Source organism: Podarcis liolepis (genome assembly GCF_965112155.1).
Source record: "Podarcis liolepis genome assembly, chromosome: 4".
NCBI classification, from domain to species: domain Eukaryota; kingdom Metazoa; phylum Chordata; class Lepidosauria; order Squamata; family Lacertidae; genus Podarcis; species Podarcis liolepis.
Window position 1 is genome coordinate 41,650,921 of NC_139558.1, and position 23,943 is coordinate 41,674,863.

Genomic DNA, 23,943 nt, shown 5'->3' on the forward strand with positions numbered 1-23,943 from the left:
ATGTGTCAGCCTGAAATATAAACACTGGTGCGATGCCATTAAAATCTTTCTAAATTTTTTTTATTCTCAACAATTCCTGAACTGTGCTGCATAAGCTGCTGTTCTGGCAATCATTCAAAAATCACCTGTAGATATTCAGTCATGAATAATGAAAACATGCTGAACAGCATTAATCCTGTATTAATAAACGGCTACTGTTTATATTTATTTGAAGGTGAAAAGTTGTATGCATTAGAGTGATATACAGCTGAAAGAAATATTGCAGTCCGTATAATATAAGCAGTAGCAAAAAGTCTCTCCATGTCCCACCAGTCGTATGCCCTCCCTTCCATTTATTCCCCTTTCCTCTGATTCTCCAAAGCACCTAAAAGCCAGGAGGACAGAGTCCTGCACTAGGCATGCTTTCTTCACATGCCATCTCTATCCCCACCACAATCCCACATTCATGATGAGAAAAAACATATACAGGTAGCCATTTGTTGCTATTTTACAAAACAACATTGCATTTCTCAGTGCATGCACCTGTAGCCAATATGATGTAATGATTAGAGGGTTGTCCGTCGTGTGTGGGGGCCTAGACTCAAATCCCCACTGAGCCTTATGAGAATAAAATAGGACAGGGTTATTGTTTAGTCTTTTAGTCGTGTCCGACTCTTCATGACCCCATGGACCAAAGCACACCAGGCACTCCTGTCTTCCACTGCCTCCTGCAGTTTGGTCAAACTCATGTTAGTAGCTTCGAGAACACTGTCCAACCATCTTGTCCTCTGCTCTTCCCTTCTCCTTGTTGCCTCCATCTTTCCCAACATCAGGGTCTTTTCCAGGGAGTCTTCTCTTCTCATGAGGTGGCCAAAGTATTGGAGCCTCAGCTTCAGGATCTGTCCTTCCAGTGAGCACTCAGGACTGATTTCCTTCAGAATGGATAGGTTTGATCTTCTTGCAGTCCATGGGACTCTCAAGAGTCTCCTCCAGCACCATAATTCAAAAGCATCAATTCTTTGGCGATCAGCCTTCTTTATGGTCCAGCTCTCACTTCCATACATCACTACTGGGAAACCCATAGCTTTAAGACTGCCATCCTGAGCTCCTTTGAGTTATGAATTATTCAAGCATCTCTTCTCTCCTATATGTTTCCATACTGTTCTTCAGTGTTCCATCAGATTCCATTTCATGCATGTATATATGGACTAAATCAGTTTTTTTTAAAGCACACTCAAACATTTGAGAAATTTGTATAAGAGCCACCATTTGCAGTGAATACTGAATATAGACTCGAACATATGTAGAAGCCAGCCATGGCTTCCTTTGCATAACCTCAATTTTATTCCTTTATCCTGTCCCTCCCTTTTCAGCGTTGCAAACCTTTGGAAGCATCTCGTTCCACTTATCTGACTTCCAGCAGCTGGTTTCCAAGGAAACAGCAGGATACAATTTTGGGCATCTCAAATTTTAAAAGGAAGTCTTGGTGGGAAACTGTCATTGTGAGACAATTGGGATTTAAGACGCAGGCAATGTAGGCAATATTTGAGTTCATCTGAACAGAACAGGATGGGACATGGCTGGTGCTGACTTGTTCAGTAGTCTTGTAATTGGAATAAGTAGCCTGCAGGTGAAAGAATGGCAGTTTATCAGGCTTAGGGGGGAAATAACTTCAGGGGGTGGGGAGAGATGATAGCTTGCTGAAAGAAATAGATATCCTCAGGCCTAGTGTGAAAACAGAGGGGAAATGAAAATTATTCTCTCTCGTAGCTATTATTTAAACATAGATGAGGCAGTATATTTATAATATCATACTTCACTTTATTGCCAAAACCTAAAACAGAGCTCATCATGTTTAGCATAGGTATATGCTAGTATCACTTGAATGTAACAAAACTGAATTTTCTTATTGTTTGTATATAAATAGTCCTCCTTGGCTTTGCCATGGCCAAGGCAGACGGATGAGCACTGAAGCATAGCTCACAAGGCACCAGATAACATGTCTTGCCTAAAATCTGGTCATGGCATGGTTTATTCAAAGACAAAGTCTAACCAGAAAAAAGTGCTGTCTGGGATGTTTGGGTTGGATACTAGGAGCTGCAAATGGCATATTAGACAATTTAGTTACATATCAATCTCTATCTGCATCCATTACACTGAACACAGGGAAGCATGGGCAGATGGATTTGGGTGACAGTGTGTGGAAATAAGTCCTTCAGCCCATTTCAGGCTGAAAAATTAGTACAGCTGTGCAGCCTGATATAATGCCCATTTATTCATTATATCTCATCTCTCCCCCCAGAACTGGCTCACAAATACAAATAAAATGCACACAACTAAAAAGAAAAAAATGTATGACTAAAAAGTGATTAAGCTAATGATGGAATTAAAACAATGCAAAAGGGTATCTATTAAAGGCAAAACACACACACACACACGAAAAAAACAACCACAGTATAGCACACTATTAAGGGATCTTTCCTTAAAAGCAGTCTGTTCTTAAAAGCCTGCCAAAATAAAATGGCCTTCACCTCCTGGTGGAACAAACCTATAACCCTGAGATTAATGTTGAGAGCCAGCGTGGTGTAATGGTTAAGAGCGGTGGACTCGTAATCTGGTGTACCAGGTTCGCTTCCCCGCTCCTCCACATGCAGCTGCTGGGTGACCTTGGGCTAGTCACACTTCTCTGAAGTCTCTCAGCCTCACTCACCTCACAGAGTGTTTGTTTTGGGGGAGGAAGGGAAAGGAGATTGTTAGCCACTTTGAGACTCCTTAAGGCGGGATATCAAGTTCAAATTCTTAAGAAGAGAGAGAGCTGGGCTGCATTAGCATACTGGTGGTATTGAACCACAAAAAAACTCCAAACAACCTTTCTCAGTGGTAAATGTTGACTAGCATGGGGGCAGAACAGAACCCTGAGGGACTCCACAGCCTAGAGGCCAAGCTAGGAGTGCCCCAGCACCACCACCTTGGTTTTTCCTCTCCAGGAAGCAACAAAGTCAATATTAACTTCCTATATGGACCAGGCTGAAGACTGTGACCAGTGTGCCTGCTCAGGCTGCTAACTGTTGATGGGAAACTTCAAGGCTCCTCTTGCTTTCCCTTCTTAGGATCCTTTATCTTTAAGCTAAGGTTACCAGACATCCCCGTTTCCCGGGGACAGTCCCCAGATTTACAAATCAGTCCCCTGACAAAATCCTATCATTCCGACTCGTTTCAATGAAGTGTCCCTGGATTCATTGAGAAAAATGTGGTAACCTTACTTTAAGCTGGGTTTGGATCAGATAGCCTTTCAAACAGAGAACTTTAAATAGGACACATAGCCACACCAACAAAAAATGTAAAGGATGTCTACCTACCAGGAACTGTTTGTTTAAGCATGAAGAATCCCCCTTTGGAATTCTTTGGAAAGAGCTGTGGTGCTCCGTGAAACCCAATATGGTGGCCACATAAGAAGAAGACAGGAAACCAGGCACAGGCCTTTCTTGACACATATCTGGCAACTGTGTACAAGACATAAAAACACACTTGGGTGAGAAAAAAGGAAGGAAATACCCTTTTTGGTCACACTGTAAATCCCTAAGTCCTCCTTAATATCGCCTGTCTGAGTATTTGCCCAACAAGGATGTTCTAGCCACTTGGAATGGAGTGAACGGTATACTCTAGCCTTCCTGCTGTTTTGACTGGTGAGCCAAGTCTCTTTCAAACGCCATGTGACCACAACCACAAGCTTGCTGTCGACGCCTCCAGACAACAGAAAACAGGCTCCAGCCTGCACAGCTTCTTCATTACTGCAGCCCTAAGCCATAATTACATAACATGAGAGGGCTCTTCTCTTGCCAGCAGACAGAGTTACCGCGCGCAAGATCTCAAATCATTATGCTGAATTGAATATTGCCTCAACAGTAAACAGGATAAGGTCGGTCTGCTTGGTCTGAAATACAAGCAAAGGATCTCATTAGGCAAAACAGAGTAAAACATGGCCACAGGGAAAAGGTAACAAGCCTAGTAGCATTCCATTGCTCAAAATATTTCCACATCTATTTATTTTTCTTTTACAGAAATCTCTGTGTAATTCCAGTGTACATGCTCATCCACTTTCTTTATGAGCCAATGACTAATTGTGCCCCTATAAAGTATGTTTGCCTTTGGAATGGTAATCACATTATCATACTGTCTTTATGTGCAGCATTTTAAGAACACAAGAATAATTAGTGGCTCTTTCCCCAAGAGTGAGTTGGTTTTGCTGGTCATGGTGATACAAGTCAATAGGGGTTGTAGCTAATTGATATCTAGATTCAGATTCCATGCAATACTATTAATTTATCTATTTGAAAATATTAGTTGGTTTTCTTGCAAAAGCAACCCAAAGGCGACACAGAATAATAAATAAGCAAACATCTACATTAAAACTAGCAGAAAACAAAATAAAGCAAAAATCTAAACAACCGTCGTATTTTTAAAAGGCAGAATTAAAACATCCCACCCACTTAGAGGCCACAGATAATCAAAAGCTAAAGGCCTGGTGGAAAATAAAGACCGGTTGCCCCTAAAGGTGTGCAGTGATGGTACAAGGCAAGTTTCCCTGGGGAGAGCATTCTGCAAGTGGGGAACCACCATTAAAGAGCCCCGTTCTCATGTTGCCACCCTCCAAACCTCTTCTGGAGGGGGCACATATCCCTTCCATGGAGGAAGGAATGTGAAACCAGGCACCTGAAATGCTTGGGGTTACACATGAAGCTCATCATGCAGGCCTTTCCACTGCCCAAGAAATCAAACAAGGCGTGCATGATCCACATTTCGTTCTATGTGATGCTCTTGCAAACCATGGTCTAACACCAGCACCAATGCTTCTTAGAGATAAGTAGGTAGGTAGATGCCAATTAGGCACCTCATTAGTCACAGTTGTATAAGTGCACAGTCACAAATGTATTACAGTGGTACATCGGGTTAAGAACTTAATTCATTCTGGAGGTCCGTTCTTAACCTGAAACTGTTCTTAACCTGAGGTACCACTTTAGCTAATGGGGCCTCCCTCCTTCGCCGCCGCCGCACAATTTCTGTTCTCATCCTGAAGCAAAGTTCTTAACCCAAGGTACTACTTCCGGGTTAGCGGAATCTGTAACCTGAAGCGTCTGTAACCCAGTGTACCACTGTATTGTTCTATTTTAAGCTTTAGTGTGGATGGTGTTTATGGATGGGGTGGCAGGAAATAAGGCACGTGTTGTTTAAGATGCACTGCAACCAATGTGGTGTAGAAGACTGTATTTAAAAAAAACAACTGCAGCTACCTGATTTTGAGTTATGCAATAATACCTGGTGTGCCAGTGGAGAGAGCTGCAGGTGGTGGACTGGTAATCTTGTACCACTTCCTGCCTTTCTCATGGTTATGGGAATGCAAATAAAAGGAACAGCTAGATTGACAGAAAAGCAGGAAACCTGCAAGTACTAGCATATGCTAAATTACAGGAAATCAGTGTGAAAGTGCATTCCTGAGCACACACATTGTAAACCAGTGATCACCTGTGAAATAGCACTGGCTCAACACTTCCAATAAAGTCTTCCCTGTGGGGGGGGGAGAGAGAACTATCCTGCAATTATTGTGCAAGTGAAGATTCTGCTGAGGACCACAATGTATAAAAAGAAGATGGGAAGATTTGCCTTGAGCACAGTATTCTTTCAATATATAGATTACTTAGGCACTTTCTAGAATGTTACATTCAGTCTGTTGAGAATGATACTGGAAAAGAATGGATGTGCCATCTCATAATTTGAGAACCATGGCAGCTTTGAGAGTTGTCCTTGGCCTTGAGAGAGGTTCTATTTCAAATTGCTGCTCAGTCTGAACTTGGATGGCCTTGCGGAAGTCACTGTCTCTCAGCTTCAGTTCCCCACCTGCAAAATGGAAATAATAATGTCCTACTTTCAAAGGGTTATTATGAAGGTACCATTTATAAAGCCTTGCATACCTTGAAAGTGCTCTGGAAATTTGAAATCGTTCTTTAGTCTGCACTTCTATAGCTACTTGCAGTAAGCACCACTGGAAATATGAAATAGTTAAATAGTTGCAATTCTAAACCCACTTACCTGGGACTAAGTCCTATTGAACTCAAGAGGACTTACCTATAAGTTACTTTTGCATTTTGGTAAACATCATTTGGAAACTTCTAGCAAATACAATGCTCTAGTAAAACATCAAATGCTGACAAGTGTGTTTTGTTTTTCTTATATTGTGTATTTCTGGATATATTTTTACTGTATAATCCTTTGACTATGCAGTTACAGTGGTACCTCGGGTTAAGTACTTAATTAGCTAACTTAATTCATTCTGGAGGTCTGTTCTTAACCTGAAACTGTTCTTAACCTGAAGCACCACTTAACTAATGGGACCTCCTGCTGCCGCCGCACCACCACCGGAGCACGATTTCTGTTCTTATCCTGAAGCAAAGTTCTTAACCTGAAGCACAATTTCTGGGTTAGCGGAGTCTGTAACCTGAAGTGTATGTAACCTGAAGCGTACGTAACCCGAGGTACCACTATAATTAAAAGAGGGGGAAACATCATTTGCAGGACTTGTCAGGTTTCACTTGGGTGAGAATCCTTGTGACTTCTCCCTGGTAAATGCATAAAAGGGAAAAGTTTGGTTAGTGCAGCCTCTCCTTTATGATAGGAGAAAAGCTGCACTGTTAAAATTCTCCCTCCCACATAATTCTTAAAATTTCCTCATGAAATCAGGGGCGCCGACTTATAAAAAATATTGGGGGGGCCCATACCGGGGTCCATACTGGCGGCAGGATGGCAGTGGTGCTTTTGCATGCAAGAACCGGCCTGCCTTCCCCAGGCTTCGCGCCGGGAGGCGGCCACCCCCTCCTACCAACGTCACCTTAGCCGAACCCAGAAAAAAAGCCCCGCTCCGGCGGCGGGAACTCCCGTCCCCTCCATTCTCCCCTCACCCCGGTCCCTCGCCGGCGACGAATACACCGTTCCTCGGCCCCGCGGCTCCATTCCTTTCTAAAGTCCCACCGCTGGGGGTCTTCCTCTGACTGACCGACCTGCCCGCCCCTTCTCAGGAGCTCCCGGTCACTTTGGGAGGCGCGCGCCGGAGTCCCCTGCGCGGTTTTTGGCAAGGTGCCTAATAATTTTCTTAAATTATTGGGGGGGCAGAGCCCCCCCAAACAATTTTTTGAGGGGGCTCGGGCCCCCTCAGGCCCCATGGAGTCGGCTGACAACACATTTTGTGTGTGTGGTAGAGAGCATTCAGCTGCTCACACAAAAATATGGAGCTTTTTAAAACTGAAGAAGTAACAGGCAAGTTTATAGCAAAAATAATGTTGCTGAACTACAACTCCCGTCATTCCTGACCATTGATCATGCTGGCTGGGGCTGATGGGAGCTGGAGTCCAACAGTGTGGGGGGGACGAGGACAGATTCCCTATTCCTGCTGTAGGCAGGTAGTAAGGTCCAGTAAGGGGGTTGGACTCGATGGCCCTTGTGGTCTATTCCAACTCTATGATTCTATGAACTCTCCTTCAAGAGGCCAAACCAAAGTGATCATGGCAGTTTGCTTTTAAAAGTGCACTTCCATTTTTAAACACCAGACTTCAGCAGTAACAGGCAACACGTGGCTAATAATGTTCTAACAACATTACCGGGGTGTGTGTGTGTGTGTGTGTGTGTGTATGTATTCCTGCATTATTTCACAATTTTAAAAGCAAAGGTGCTGTTCTTTCCATCAGGATCAGTTCTAATGTCAAAGTTAGGTAGGAAGAAGGTGACTAAAGTAAGGGGAGGCAGAATGAAAGAGAACAGTTGTGCTCTCCTGACCTGAGCACCCTTATTGCTTTTTAAACCCTTCCCCGAGGATAACTTGGAGACCGTGGGAGATGAGTGGTGGTTTAAACATCTTAGAGGCCAGAATCTTTTTCTGTAGCAGAAATGGGGGGAATGTGGGATATATACATTATCAAGCTGTATTATTTAAGCTGTAAAATAGGAACTGATTTAAAAACGCCATTTGATCCTAAGTATCAATTGCTGATGATACTTAACATCTGCTGGTGTCTATTTATGGACCATCTGCTAGGAGTGCTTCTGCATCTCCTAAACCAGGCTTCCTCAACCTCTGCCCTCCAGATGTTTTTGGCCTACAACTCCCATGATCCCTAGCTAGCAGGATCTGTGGTCAGGGCTGATGGGAATTGTAGTCTCAAAACATCTGGAGGGCTGAGGTTGAGGAAGCCTGTCCTAAACTGCCTTCAGATGTCCTTCTAAAAGTCAGATAGTTGTTTATTTCCTTGACATCTGATGGGAGGGCGTTCCACAGGGCAGGTGCCACAAGCGAGAAGGCCCTCTGCCTGGTTCCCCGTAACTTCGCTTCTTGCAGGGAGGAAACCGCCAGAAGGCCCTCAAAGCTGGACCTCAGTGTGAATGAATGAATGCTCCAACTTGAAATAGCCAAGAATCTACTGTTAGTAGTCACTGACTGCTCCTTTACTAACTTTACCAAGGTGATGTAGGACCAGGCCATAAGGAAGTGATTATTGCATGTGATACATGTGCCTTTACCTTTAAGAAAGACCAAAGCACTCCATTCCTTCTGCCTCACCTAAATCTCTCTTGGGTTCTCTATCCAGGCAGCCATATTGTAGCAAATTTCTTCCAAATAGTAAAGCTGATGGTCTTCTATCTAGGTCTGTTCCTTTTCTAGAGCAAAGTAGGTGGGAAATGTATAACAAAATAGCACCAAATTATCAAATGGGTTAATATGTTACTACATTTTGCTTTACAGAGTGTCCTGTTTCAATTTGTTGTCTCGTAAACAGAAATAACTTGAACTGGAGAAGCTTCTGTGAGTACAAATCTGTTTCTTGGCCATAACAAACACATTTGAGATACTAGATCATGAATACATGTGAATCCTTAAGTAAGAACCAAAACACGGTAGAGATGGGGAAGCTGTAGGCTTCAAGTAAGTTGCTGGACTACAACTTCCATCACCCCTATCATTGGACCCACTGGCTGGGGCTAATGGGATTTGGAGTTCAACACTATCTGGCTAGAGCACTGGTTTCCTATTCCTGCATTAATAAATGAGTCAGGCCTTGGTGATGAGTTGGAGAGCTCAGAGAGCAATGAGGAACATTACCAAATTAAACAGCTGGTGCTCAGTTCATTAAAGAAACTAAATCAAAACCATGCCTAAAGAAAGTATAGAAAAACACAACCTTTCAGAATGCATTCATTTTAAATAATGATTCCAATTTACTGTAGTCCTAAGAGGCCAAAATGGTCCAAATCGGACTTGTTTAACTGCTGGTTTTCTAAAAAAGATATTGAACGTTTTGGGGAGGGTGAGGGAGGGGCAATTACCACCTTGACTTATATGCACAGGAGGATGGAATGTCAATTCCAGGGTGGGTAATGCCCCACCTAAGAAAATATGAATATTACATAAGAAAATATGTGCACATGAAACTGAAAAAGCAAAGGCTTCTGGGGTAAATGCTACAGTTTTTAAGCCAAAAGGCATTAGATGATTTTTCCAGGTGCTTGCCTGAGCAATTATGTTTGGATTTGGGAGATATACAGCTTCCCTAAGGAGGCTACTGTTTTGGTTAGCAAGTAATAGTAAAAGAAGCAATAACAGAAGTTACCTCTTTCCTCCCTGCCCTTTTTAAGTATAGTCATATAGTTAAAGGAAGCATCTCTGTTCAGCGGCAGGATGCTGGGGGCAATGGCAGGAGTGTGTGCGAGTGAAACTTCAAGCCCTGTGTGTGGACTTTCTGGAAACAGTGGGTTAGCCATTGTGGGAATCAGAACATGGTGCATAAGATGGTCCATTTAGGGCAGGGGTAGATGCCTTCAGCCTGTGGGCCAGTTTTGGCTGCCAGGGGATCCAGTTTGGCCCACAGGCTCCATTTTTCTTAAACCACGCCCACTCACCCACCAGCTGACATCATAGGTGATATAGGCTGATGGGTGGGAAGGCAGAATTTAATCCTCCATTGGCTGTGCAGCTCAGCTTTGTCTGTATTGACTAGTAGTGGCTCTCTGAGATTTCAGGTAGGAGTCTCTCCGTACCTGGAAATGTCGGGGATTGAACCTGGGATCTTCTACCCTCAGAGCAGCTAGCTGCTCTACCACTGAGTTATGGTCCTTTGCCAAGAGGTGCAAAGATAACCTCTGTAACATGCAGGGTTGACTCCCTACCTTTTGCTGCATCAAGGGAAATTGACAAGATGGTGAGCCTGTCTCCTTTGAGCCCAACCAATGGGGAGTTGAATCTTACTTGGTCAGGCTTGTCCAAAGGGCAGAATGTATAGCACATGCACAGCTGACAGCTCTGTCCTTCAACACCTTCCCAGCATTTCCTGCTCCCAGAATCTGCTACCTGAAGTACTTGCCATGCTCTGCCAGTCATAGGGCTGGGCCTGCAGGATCTGTGAAAAGGATACAGACCGCCTAGAGAAAGAGACTATTATGAGTGCATACCTTGTGTTGCATTTATTTACCACATTTATATTATAACCTGCCTTTCCCCAGTCATTAAATCCACTGTATGTGTACAGGGGCTCCCAAGACAATCTCCCATCTGAGTTAGGTACTGACCAGACCAAGACCTGCACAGCTTCAGCAAGAAAGCAATGCCAAATGCCCACAGGTGCATCTATGTGTGTGTGCATAAAGAGGGGACTGTGCAGAAACTAGTGATCATTTGCCCATTTTGTCTCTGCAGATCTATGGTCCACCTGGCAGAAAGAGACTATTTCAAACTGCTGCCATGTTTTGACCGTAACCTGGAGGCTGGTCCCTAGTGTAATTACTGCAGGGCTTGCATTCAGGATTAGAACCTTCAATCCAGTTATTTCATTGGCTTTAACTGATTTATGAACTGCATCAAACAAGGCAACAGCCAAGTGAGGACCAGGGGATCCCTGAGCACCAAAGTCAGCAGCCTCTTCCTGCAAAATAGGCCAATGAAGGGTGCTAGCCAGAATGCATTCAGGGGAAGCTGAAATAGCTTTGCATTTTATCTCCCATGTGCTTGTCCAATATCAAAGGACATCGCTTGTAATTCCTACACTGCGTTAAACTCACTAAATTATTCATTCTGAATTATGCTCTTAGATGCTCTTGTCCTTCTGGAGAAGGTCTTTTGGAGTCCCAGGGCTGAGCGCTTTCCAAGCAATCCCTGGCTGCTGATTATTGACACTGTGCTGTAATTTTGCAAAGTGTTTTAAGGTGCTCCCCCTGTTCTTGTGAGACTAGCCCGTTTGCCAAACGCCACTCACTGACTCCATGGAAGAGAGGTGGGGCTTGACTGGTCTCTCCAGCTTGTGACCCTTTGGAAGCCAGGAACATGGGAACTCCAAAACATTAGGAGGGCACCGAGTTGTCAAATGCTGGCGCAGGGCATGAACTTGGCCTGTGCTTTCTCCCTGGGAAAAAAGACTGGAGCCTTAAGCAACACAGTGGCATTCCTAAGGAAGGACCTCCTTTCTGCTTTTCGAAACCCCCCAGCGCACACCTCTCCTCTCCTCTGGAAGCATCTCGAAAGCGATCTTTCCCTTGGGCTGCCAAACTTCCCAAATCCTCCCTCCAGCTCCCAAGTTCTCATCCAGTGATGGTGGTGGTCCGCTAGCCAGCCAGTCAACCAGGCGCTGCGCGGAGCCTGCAGTGTCCCCTCGCGGTCGCGAGGGGGAATGCCTCTCGGTGCCCGCCGCCGCCTCCTTCCCTGCGCCGAGTGGGTGTCTCTCCCTGCCTGCCTGCTCTGCTCCTCCTCACAAAAGAGCGGCGCGCGTTCCTTTCTCCGGGTTTTCAAGGCGCCCTGTTAAAATCCACCTCTCGCGCCGAAGGCTCGGGCTGCGTAGCGAAGCAAGGGGCGCGCGGCAGAGGAGGGAGCTTGCCGGGAGCAGCAGCTGGAGAAGGAGAAGGAGAAGGAGAGCGAGGCGGCGGCGGCAGCGGCAGAGGAGGCGGGTGGGAAGGAAGGAAGGAACTGAGCAGCAGCAGCAGCAGCAGCGAAGGTGGCCGCGGCCGCTTCCCCGGAGCCCGCGCGGAGAGAGATCATGGAGGACCCGGCGCCTTCCCGTGCCGGCTGCTAGCAAGTGACGGGCGCTCGGGCGGAGGAGGAAGCCAGGCGAGTTTGGAAAGAGCCCGGAGAGAGACACTCGGCGCCGGGGACGCGAGGGCGGCAGCGGCTTCTTCGGAGGGCGAAGCGCGGCGCTCGCCCAGGCTCTCTCCCCAGCCATGCCTTTCGCCAAGCGGATCGTGGAGCCGCAGTGGTTGTGCCGCCGGCAGCCCATCGCCTCGGTGCTGGACGAGGGCGCGGGAGGCGAGCCGCCGCCGCCGCCTCCTGCTCCTCCTCAGCCGGGGAGCAGCCCGAGAGAGGAGCCGGGCGAAGCGGCAGCGGCGTCGGCTGCGACAGACGAGCCGGAGGAAGAAGCCGCGGGGCTGGCGGTGGTGCTGCCGGCCGATGGGCAGGAGAAGGAGGCGGCGGCGGCGGCGGCGGCGCTGATGGTGCTGGACCTGTGCTCGCTCAGCAACGTGGCTCTGTCGCGGATCCTCCGGCAGCTCTCCGATGTGGCCCGGCATGCGTGCGCCCTCTTTCAGGAGATCGAGGGCGAGATCCAGATCACCCAGCGCAGGGTCCGGGCGCTGCACGGCAGGATCGGCGGCGTCCAAGGGGTTATACACAGTCTGGATCCCAAGCAGGAGGCAGTGCGTAAGTGGAACCTTTTTCTCTCCCTATCTCTCTCCGTCTATAGAGCTCTAGATGCGCCTCTCTCCTTCCTTCGTTCCCCTTGGTGCGACCTTAGCGGTGGTTCACCTTGACCTCTGGCAAGTTTCACATCAAGGCGGGCCTGATGGGAGGGATGGGGGGTGTTAAAAAGGAGAACGGATCGCTGGGTGGCCTTTTTGGGGAGGAGGGCGGGGTGGCGATTTGCTTGAGGTGGCGAGATTGCTTGCAAGGAAGAGGGGTGATCCCCCAAAACTGTGGCGCGCGGACCCTTTGGAGGTGTGGCCCTGACAGAAATGGAGGTTGTCGAGTATATATACAAGACACACACACCCCTCCCAGTGTTTATAGCTGTCCGTGAAGCTGCAGTGTGTACCGAACTTTTTACCCCTCTCCGGGAGAATGTAAAGCAAAGGGAAGGATATTCCTTGGTGGGGTGTGTGGTTTTTTTTGGGGGGGGGTAGGTGGGAGTAAGTAGGGCGGGAGGTTGCGGATTGAATTGTGCGTAAAGTTTAGGGGTGTGCGCGTTTGGAGAGGCTTTCTCCAGGACGCGCTACTGGTGTGGAAGGCGCCTTCGCGGTTGTTTTGGTTGGAGAAGCGGTTTCCTTGTTAAAACGCCGTGGGTGGTATGGAGAGGAGCCGCGATGGATCGCCTCTTCCAAGCCTGCTCTCGCCTCCCTCCTCCCTCCCCACCTGCCTCGGGATCCACATTCCCGCGAGCCCGGGGCCCAGGATGTGACTTTACCGAGCAGGATCGCGCCAACCCGAGTGGTTTTCTGCAGGTGGAATGGCTGAGCGGCGGATAAGGCGAAGGCGCCTGGTCCGATAGAGGGGTCGGGCAGGGAAGGCGGGAATCGATACCTAATCGCATTGGGAAGGTGAAAGAGGAGCGGAGGAGGGGATCCAGCGCTGGAGGATAAGCAAAGGGGTCCGGGCGGGGGGAGCAGGCATTTTTCAGCTCGCGACTACTCCCTGTGCGACGAGCGAGCTGCCTGACCCACTTTTCTTGCTGATGCTGGAGACTTAAGGGAGGGGGCTCCTTCGCAGCAGGCTAGCTCCTTCTGCCTGTGCGTGAAGGCGTGAGTCTCCAAAAGCGTTTTTTCTCCTGTGTAGAGAATGGACGCACAAGGTGACCATTACCAAAGCAGATCTCCGTCCCTCGTTACTTGGCTTCCCGCTTCGCCTTCTGTGGCAGCTCTTCGTGGTTTTTCTGGGAGGTTGCCTGCCTGATCGGTGTCTTGAAGTGCCTTCAAGGAGGCGATGATGGAGGGGGTGGGGCAGCTTTGAGGGATTCCTCAGGCACGTCTCTGCATCTCGCTCTCTGATTCCCCTCCCGCTTAGATTCCCCCACGAAATACCCTTCTCCGCCACCCTCTTTAAGCTCTCCCCATCAACCATCCTTTGAAGACTTGAAGTGGTGCAGGGTTCATTGTTAAGGCCAAGGTGGGTGCCTTGATTTTGGGCGAGCGACTGGCTGGCAGCTGCCTTAAGGAGGGATCTCTGATGTTGTTTTCAAGTGAGCTGGTGGCTCTCAACATATGTGCTCATCGTTCACAGCGACAAGAGCAAAAGGCAGGCACAGGACCTCCAGACGTTGCCAACATCTGGATGTGGCTTGCGGAACAATTGATGCCTGCAGGTTGGGTCCTCATTGTGGATCCTCCTTTGCAGCAATTTCATGCTAGTGGTTTTATCTTTATAGAGCAAGCTTTGGGTCGATGTTATACACACAAAACAATGATTTCCTACACACCCACTTTTGTAAAGGAGCATAGCTGCAGAATGATGATCTAGGCTAGATGATAGTCGCTCTTGCTCTTGTAAATGTCTACAGCCATTGTGATGAAACACAGGAGGTGAGTCTCCACTGAGAGGTACCAGGGCCATCTTAAGCATATCCGGCGCCGTGGTGCAAAGATCCTTCCGGTGCACCCCCATTTCCCAGAAGCCTCTTGGGATGGGATGGCACTGCTGGCGACATGCCCAGCTTTGCGGGGGCTGGAGGAGGCGGGCTCAGCTGGTCACTTCGTGCCACGGTGGCCACGGCAAGCGGAGGCTCCGGGTGCGGCGCTGCTTCGGCGCATCATGATTGAGGCAGGTGAGGGTGGCGAGCAGGCTGGGGGAGCCAGCCCCGTGGAGATCCATGGTGCCTGATGCCTTGCTCGAAGATGAAGATGGCTAGCAGGAGGGGCGCCGTGCGTGCCTGTGCCTCAACCCCTTGAGTGAGCAGGGGTGCGTGCGCCACTCCTACCAAGTGTTGGCTCAGTTTTTTCCCTTTTAGCCTTCTGGCGCCCCACAGAATTCGGCTAAAAGGGAAAAAACCAAGCCGACGCTCCGTGGGAGCAGTGCATGCACCCTCGCTCACTCAGCGTGCTCATTTGGTGTTCCCCGGACTCTCGCCTGGTGCCCTCCAGAACGTGGTGCCCCGGCACCCCGCACCACTAGTGTCTATGGGTAAGACAGCCCTGAGAGGTACAGAAATGTGTACTTGAGTTCCAGGGCTGCTTTCCTGGCCCACACCTTCCACTCTGTGGCCACAGGCAGTTTGTGGCCATTCAATGAAAGCGAAAGCTTACAGAGAGAGTGAGAAAGAAACCCTCTCACTAACATCAACTGTTCACGGGGCTTTTCCTGACCTGAAACATCAACCAGCATGATCTGAGGAAGTGCAGGTTCTTTGTGTGCTAATCAGCAGAATATAATTGAGCATTAATGTAAGGCAGATAAGCTGTGCAAGTTGATTAGAGCTTCAGGCTCTGCTTTGTAGTCTTGCAATGTGGTACCATAACAAATGAGAACTAGCCTTATTTTTTTTTAGCTCTTTGTAGTGCCACCTAAAGTCTTTGCAGGAAATGTCTATGTGCACAACAAACTTAGGTTGGTTTCATACCAGTTTGAATGGTGTTGCTTCCCCCAAAGATCTGAACATTCTCTCCTGAAGATGTCTGTTCCAGAACTATGGTTCCAAGGGCCCCCTGGGCAGAGTGACTGATTTTCATATCCAGTTTAGGCTGCAACTCAGTGGTAGAGCATTGCATGTGGAAGGTCCCAGGTTCAATCCCTGAATTCTCCAGGTAGGGCTGGGAGAGAGCATTGTCTGTAACCCTGGAGAGCCTCTATCAGTCAGTGTGGACAACACTGAACTAGAATAGCCCATGGTCTCCCGGGCCACAATCCAACACTCTAAGCCAGTGGTTCTCAAAGGGTGTGGCAGGAGAGGATGGCAAGTGTGGTGGGGAATATTCAAGGACAATCAAAGAAACAATTAAACATTTCAGAATAGTATATTAAAGTATCAAAAATTATTATTATTTAATTTGTAGAATAAATAGAACAACTGCCAGAAGTTTTTTTGTGTGTGTGTTTTCCCAATGTATTTCTTATCAATTAAAAATTTGGCACAAGCAAATTTTTATGCTGAAAGTGTGGCCCAGAGAAAACAGTTTGAGAACCTCTGCTCCAACTATTGCACTACACTGGTGTTTAACTGCATGCACACACCATTTTTGGGATGGAGTGAGCTGCCTCCTTTGTGTCATAATGGAGTTACACCAAAAATGGAAGGGTTCCCAACTCCTCAACCTGGAGAAGAACTCTTTTTTTTAAATGGACTGTGGTAGAAACATACATGGCAACACAGCATCCATTTTTAAGTATCACAAATGGGAGGCAGCCAGAACATGCTATGAAGTGACTGTACTCAAACCTGATTCTTCTGGCACATGTAACATGCGTCATGATAGGCCAAGGAAAATGGAAATGAATCATGTCTCACCAGCTGGGAAGGAAGCCAGTATTTGCCACCCTGGTGCCCTCCCCTCTAGATGTTATGGCTTATAATGTCAATGGTCCCAACCAGTGGCACACTCCAGATGTTTGGAATGACTACTATCAGCCTCAGCCAGCACATTTGTACTGGGTGAAACTGATGGGAATTGCATCTGAAGGGCATCCAACTGGTAAGACTGCCCTAGACTCACACACCACATTTTTCCTTGTACAAGATGTTGATTTCCCCCCATATTTTTTTTTGTTAAAAATTGGGGGTCGTCTTATACATGGATTTATACAGTAAGCCTTGGGTGAACTGGTGGCTCCTGAGTCACCAGTGCTGTGGAGCTGGTTGGAAAGGTAAGATGGTGCCAAGATGGTGCCGAGGCGAGGAGGGAACTTGGCCACGATTCTGTCAGTTCTCACCTGCTGTGCCAAAGCACGGGGGATCACACAAAAGCTCAACAATTTTTTTGGCGATTTTCCAAAAAACCCCCAAAACTTTAAAATACCGATTTCTTAATTTTGGGCTCCCCAAAGTAGGGTTTGTCTTATACATGGGGTCGTGTTATACATGGGGAAATGCAGTATATTTCCAAATCGCCACTAAACTCATGTTTCCTGCTGAACGTCCTGTGCTATAAAGTTATTTGGTTATATTTCCCAAGGCACTGAGGAATAATGTTTTTAATTGAAGCTGCAAGCACACACACACACACACACACCCTTCTCCCCCCCCCCCATATTTTTAAAAATGTGTTATTAAGTCATTAGATTGTCACTGTTGCTGTAAAGACAATTGGTGCTATTTCACTCCAAACTGCAGCACAGGGAGCTGAGGATATTTTTTTTAAAAAAAACCAGCAGTGCTGCTGAGGATACTTAGAAATCTAGTAATGCTGTATCTGAGCCCTCTCCCTCTCATACTGAATACTTAGTTAGATAGATTTAATTAGGAAAATTTAATTCTTATTATTGTGTGTCCTTGTCCACGCATGTTGAGGAATGCACATGTACGAGACGAACACTTGTTCAGATCTTTAGTTTGAGTGACAGTGTGAGATGGGACGAATTATACACTTAAACAAGGGGCAGATGAGCAACACAACAACAAATCGCAGTTCAGAAGCGGTATGCTGTTTCTCACAAAACACAAAGATCAATTAATTACAAAGGCCTGCTCAGTACTGGGGCAGCAATTATTTGGCTAAATACAGGCAGTGAGAATTACACAATGGTCATGATACTAAATATAGGAAGGAGAGGATGATGGGTGCTTGATAGGTTAGGTGTGGAACTGAACCAGGCTAGGTAAGGAAATTTGGGGTGTAAGTGCACACTGCTGCAAAACAGCACCAGGTACCTGCATGAGAAGTGAAAGAGAGGAACCAGGTGCAGATATTGCCTATTCCAAGGCAAGAGGAGTGGGGAAAGGCTTGTCTTCAGGTGGCTGCAGTGAATCAGCAGTTGCCCTCAACACTCTGACACTGGTGGTTGCTTGGAGCTGCTCCATGCGACTTCCCAAGCCTGGTTCTTGGAGAACAAGGTGCCTTGTTGGTGAACAATTGGGGAAAAGGCTGTGATGGAAGGCTGAGGATACCTCATAGGCTTCCTTGAGCTCAGTATGGTACGAAACTGCTTCAAATGCTTTGTGTCCTAACTTTAAACATGTAAGAAAATAGCAAGGATGTAGAAGATGGAAGGGATCACTAGGGGAAGAAAGTAGGAACAGCTGCTGAGCTAACTAGGAGAGAGGAAACAGACCAGTCTCCTGTTCACCATGGCTGAATGAACTGGGCTTGGCTATGGTAGAACTGAACGCTGAGGGTTTTGAAGAGAAAACTCTCAGAGACTTTGTATACAAGGGAGGGTTTTCTTCCAGAGCGAACAAAAAAGAGAAGGTGGATAAGATGTCTGGAATATTAGTGGACCTAAGCTTTCTTCCCATGGTTTCTGAGTGCAGAAGTGTGGAGTTCAAAAGCTGCAGTGTGCATCATATGGATCCAGTTACAGATAGGTAGCCGTGTTGGTCTGCCATAGTCAAAACAAAAAAATTCCTTCCAGTAGCACCTTAAAGACCAACTAAGTTAGTTCTTGGTATGAGCTTTCGTGTGCAAGCACACTTCTTCAGATACCTTCAGATACCTGTATCTGAAGAAGTGTGCTTGCACACAAAAGCTCATACCAAGAACTAACTTAGTTGGTATTTAAGGTGCTACTGGAAGGAATTTTTTTGTTTCATCATATGGATGTAATGGATGTTCACGCGTATTTCTATGATGTGTCTACTGCTGGCTTGCAGTATATCAAGCGTAGAGTCTCCTCTGAATAATGTTCCTTGAAGGGTTTAATTAGGTTAGGAAGCAGGTAAAGAGGAAGACATTTGCTGGTCTTGGGAGTCTTGGGCTACTGTGCCTAACTGGCCAGAGTCCCTCCTTTTAACTGATGTAGGTCAGCCTTTGCCAGTCTGGTTCTGGTTGGCTCTGATGACAGTTGTGGTCCAAAATGGTGGTCCTGGTGTGGAGAGCACCAGGTTGGCAAAGGCTGCTGTAGGTAGAGGTTGGCACGGGCACTTTGAGCCTAAGTTTTTCCTTAGCCATCCACCCCCATGCAAACCTGTGTCCCTCTGTGTGTGGATTTCGGGGTGGGGGTAGATTTCAGAATTGAGATTTTCGCAGCAAGCTCAAAATTATGCTTCCTCGGTAACACCCCATTCAGGCAAAAGGCAAGCGACCTTGAAATGGAACCTGTCCATGATTATATTGACAAAGTAATAATAGCTTTGACCTAACTCTTCCTTTCCCTACCTGCACCAGTTGTTTCATTGAAGGACAGTACAACATAGCTTAATGCGACTTCTAACTGCTGCTACCCTCCGTGCTGAACTAATTCTATAGAAATTAGAAATAACTAGCTCTGTTTGGTCAAAGGGAGAGCATGCATCTAGCTGTCATTATATTGTCATAGCAAGCCCGTCAAGAATTGGCTTGACCTAATTTATTTACCGGTCAGAGTATTAGGGCTGCCTTTCCTTTAATCCTCCCAGTGGCTTCCCATCCAAATGGTTGACACAGAAAGAAAGCAAAGGGACACGGTGCCATGCTCTGTTTTTCAGTGCACAGCTGGGTCTTGTCTCTAGCCACATGCGGATTCACCATTGTGCTAAGTAAGCAATGGAGTGTGGCCCCAGTCGGAGGAGAGGTCCTGCTCTTGCAGTGCATCCCCCCTAGATGTGCCCTTTTCCCTACAATGGGAAATCTAGGCTGTGTACGCACTCCCATTTATTCCTCATCCATTGTGTTCCCACTGCTGGTTTGGCAAGCAGCATAACCATGACATTAGCCACATTCCATATCTAGCCTGTTGTTTCTTAGGAGATAGTGTGTTTGGATGCATTTCCCTCCAAACCAGCTTCGATCCAAACTGAGAAAAAGAATGACAGATAGCTGTGTTTTAAAGCTTTTAGCATGTACACAGCTTCTGTCTCTGAGCATCCTTATGCTGAACTTCTAAGTAGGAACAGGGGTTTTTTTTTGGGGGGGGGAGGTTAATTTGTCGTGTGAAAAATGAGTTAGGTTGATCCATGGATAGGTGGTTCAGCCAGTAGTGAAGCACTAGCAAGATGGTTTCAGAATAAATACAACTCAACACTTGTTTTAGTACTGATCTATACATGAAGAACAATTCCATAGTACAGTGATTCCCCACCCCCACCCCGGACCATAATATATCAGACTGACAGCAGGAGACAACTAAAAACAAATCTGCGATCATAGAAAACCAGGATGTCTGAAAGAAAGAGGTTAGGCTCAAACCATATTCTCCATGACATGTGTGAATTTTGTTCACAGGAAGTATTTTAATTTTATTTTACTTTGGTGGGTGGACACTCAAACTGTGTTTGCTAGCCAAACCTACTTGAAGGCTGAATGGCCCTGTTGAGAAACATCAAGTGATTCTGCTCCCTGTGTAGACCAGCCGCTATTTACATATTCAGCATCTGCGAAGGAGCCCCTGGGAATGTTTGTGCTTAGCCCTATTCCCTCAATATTACCCCAAGAACCAGCAAGTGCACTCCAGTTGATGCGTTATTGGTGTCATTCAGAAAGAGACTACTTCTACATGCCTAGGCTTTCCAATATGGGGATGGTAAACCTGATCCATTAGACTTTCTCTCTCTTCAGAGAAAACCTTATACATGTAGAATATACCCCCTTAAGACTGATGCTGATACAGTCCCTTTCCCCGGTCCATTCTCATGCTTGGTAGTAAAAAGTTCCAGACCCCCTTCAGCATTTTGTGGCAATGCAGTAAATGTGGCTTGCAGTGACAGCAATTTGGATGGGAGAGTGGATACTTATGACCCTGTCACACGGTGAAGATTAAGGAGCACAACAACAAAGATTAGAGCAAAGACATTATTCTGAGAGTCTTAGCCAGTTCAGCTGACAGTATAACTCTTGGAGCATTGGGTAATAAACATCCATGGCCCCTCTGCAGTTCATAACCTCCATTCATGAAATGGTATCCACCTGACCTCGGTCATTCCTGGGTCAAATGGAGGAGATGCTGTCAGTCATTGAGGATGCCTGATTTATATGCATGCCTCTCTGTCTTGTATTTAGTGTCTTGATCCAAGTTGGCTGCAGCTGAAGCTGGAGAGGGATCATGCCCCGAAACAGTCTGAAATTGTTCATGCAAATAGGATGACACTAGTGTAGCCAGTTAATGATTGAAGAGCATCTCTATTTCTTTTCCTGAGTTGCATTCTGTAACGCAGCCTGGACAGAATTGGGCTCCTTTGCACGCAGTAAATAAACAATGATATTGTCAGTTAAAGAGTTACAAAGTGAGAAATTTGCTGGAGAATGTTTTTGTACAAAACTTATTCCTGTCATTTTGCTAGGTAGTTTCAAAACCCTCCTGATTCCACATTTACTTTGGCTGATCCCTGGGTTAGGCTGGCCTGGGGCAGGTTTCAGGCCTGTGAAAGTGACTTGAGGATTACTTACAAAACATCCAAATGAAGAACATAGCTGTAAAACCAAACTACCAGAGTTCGATTTAATTAATTTCAAAAACTGACAAGATAAAGCCTCCTAGCATAACAATGTTAACTTAATGCTACGATTTTCTTTCCAGCCTTGTCTTTCCTGTAACAGACAAAACCTCATAAAGAACTCATGGCAGGTTTAGCTTGTTTGTTTATTTTTCCATTTAAACTTGAACTTTCCTTTTGTACTGAAGCAGCTTCCCTTCTTTTATATTAAGAATTTGGAAAATCCACTGGACTCTTCTGAGCCAGAAGATTAAACCTGAAAGACATGGGGAAAGGTTATTGATCCGGAGCAGGAGAAAAATGTATTTCCATCCGACCTCATGCAGACTCGGGGGTGAGGTGGGGGAAGCAGGGATTTGTGTCTGTGAGGCTTTCTGCCTAAGCACATGTTGTTGCTATAATTCTTTTTAAATGAAGGTTTGCATTTTTGCACATATTGAAGTCTTGCTTGCCAACTTTCCTGCTTAATGCTGGCAGTATTAAGATTTTCTGAAGTGGGCACTAAGGTTTATTGATACCCTCTCACCAACCCAGACCAAAGCATCTAGAACTGAAGAACTGGGGTCAGCTGGAGGCCGTGTGGGAAAGTGGCTGCTGCTGCTGCTGCGCTACCACATGCATTAGCTGTTAGACGAGGAGGCTGAGCAGCCTAAACTAAACCCTGCTGCGCCTCTGGTCTCTTCAGGGCCTTTTCCGCCTTCACAAGTCCCCTTGAGGCTCCAGGAGGGTCTCCATGTGAGCCATGAGGTCTCTCCCGCCATTTCCTGGTTTGATTTAATTTCCTGGCACTGCATGTATACGTGGTCGAGGGGTGGGGAGGATACCTGTACACCATCAAAAGAAGAAGAGGGTGCAGACTGTAGCTGCTTGAAATGTTTTAGTTGACATATGTGTCTGTCATGTGCTCCCCCCCAAGTGATTTGTGAAACAGCCTGAAAGAGCTAGGTAAAAACCTTCATTGTTTTTATAGGAGCAGAACTGTGTGAAAATGTTATAACCTGCAGTACTTTGCTGAGCAAGTTTCTCTCCATTTCTGCTGTTGTTGCTGGATTAAGAAATAAATACTCATGGGATTTCTCTTGCTCTGCTAACTTTCCCATGGCCGAAGCCTCCACAATGTGTTCTGCAACTCCTGCAGGGACACAAACCCCGAGGATGAAATATGTCACCCAGCATGTCCCTAGTTATAGCCCATGGTGATTTTCAGAATTATGACCACAGAGTTGCTGTTTATTTGGGAATGCTTGGGTTATACTGAGTGACATTTTCCTGTCTTCTACATTGCCAGGAGCATTAAAATGACAATAGTCAGATTGGGACATAATTTGTGAAGATGCTTTGGGCTTTATGCTTCAGCCCATAGTGGTATAGGAACCTGTCACTGCTTCATACCAGCGTAAGTGAGAAAAGGGATTCACTGTGGTACGGCACGTGATAATCCCATGACAGATGCATATGGAAAAATGATGTTGGAACTGCCTTTACCAAGATGATTCCTTCAGCGGGATACTGAATTTTGACCGGATATTCTTAATGGAATTTTTTCCATAATGTTGCATGTATAATCATTTATAATGTATGTACAGGGAACAATTCAGCAGAATCAGACCAGAATTTAAATTCCTTTTGACTGTTAGAAATATGATTTCTGTATGATTTATGGCTGCTGTAAAAAGCGATTAAGACTAATATGCATGAACATGCATGTTATAAATTGTTTTCATAATATCTCTTCTTATTTCTGTCTCTCCCAGTATGATTCATTTACAAGACAGTTTAGAGATAAATAATCTCAGTGTGAGAAAATGTAGTGTGCAATTTATCATGTGACTGCTATGTTGTTGCTAATAGAGCAAAATAGGCTTTGGGATTATTTTCACACATAGTTTGCATGAATTGAGACTCTCCCTCCCTTTCTACGATGAGATTATTTTTATATAGGAAAAATGTGACGTAACACACTACGTTGGTGGGATTCCTTTTTCTAAATAATAAATGCTTTAGCTTGACTTTTTTGGAAGAAATTGGAAAGGAGAAGTGTCTGGAATATTTCCAAAAACTATTGTTTAGTATGAGCTGGGGCTGAAGGAATGGACTATTTGGGGGAAATTGTGAATATAAAACGTAATTATGCCTTTCAAACTCTGCTCTTGTTCAAGTGAATCGGATTTTGTTGACATTTCTTGCATAGTCTGTCTTGTGATTTATACTCCCAAGGATTAGATTCTGTCTGGCCCTTAACATAGGTATGCAAAGGTATGGGTGAGAAAGGAATGAGAGTAACAAATCACTTTGGCTCTGTGAAAGAATGGGATGATGTAAGGAGGTGGTGGTGGTGGGGAGGAGTTGTGTTTAGAGAAATGGAATAGTTTCCCAAATGAGAAGCTGTGATTTTGAA

General features: G+C 46.0%; 1 protein-coding gene and 1 long non-coding RNA gene across 3 annotated transcripts in view; one reads left to right on the forward strand and one right to left on the reverse strand.

The window, feature by feature from the left end:
* Nucleotides 1-815: 815 nt before the first annotated feature.
* On the reverse strand, nt 816-6,115 carry LOC310706413. Its single transcript, XR_014525854.1, has 3 exons — nt 5,698-6,115; nt 3,339-3,482; nt 816-1,704 (listed from the first exon to the last, which is right to left on the reverse strand). It is a non-coding gene; the product is annotated as an uncharacterized lncRNA (long non-coding RNA).
* Nucleotides 6,116-11,726: 5,611 nt separating this feature from the next.
* The window catches only part of NHS (NHS actin remodeling regulator), a 236,975-nt gene continuing 224,758 nt past the window's right edge, over nt 11,727-23,943 (forward strand). Inside the window, exons 1-2 of one of the 2 annotated variants that reach the window (XM_083501793.1) lie at nt 11,727-11,990; nt 12,174-12,700. In XM_083501793.1, the coding sequence (XP_083357919.1) occupies nt 12,226-12,700 (475 nt within the window). In that variant the 5' untranslated portion in view covers nt 11,727-11,990; nt 12,174-12,225. Of the gene's footprint in view, nt 12,701-23,943 lie in introns of both variants that reach the window. The other variant, XM_083501794.1, reaches the window with a different exon arrangement.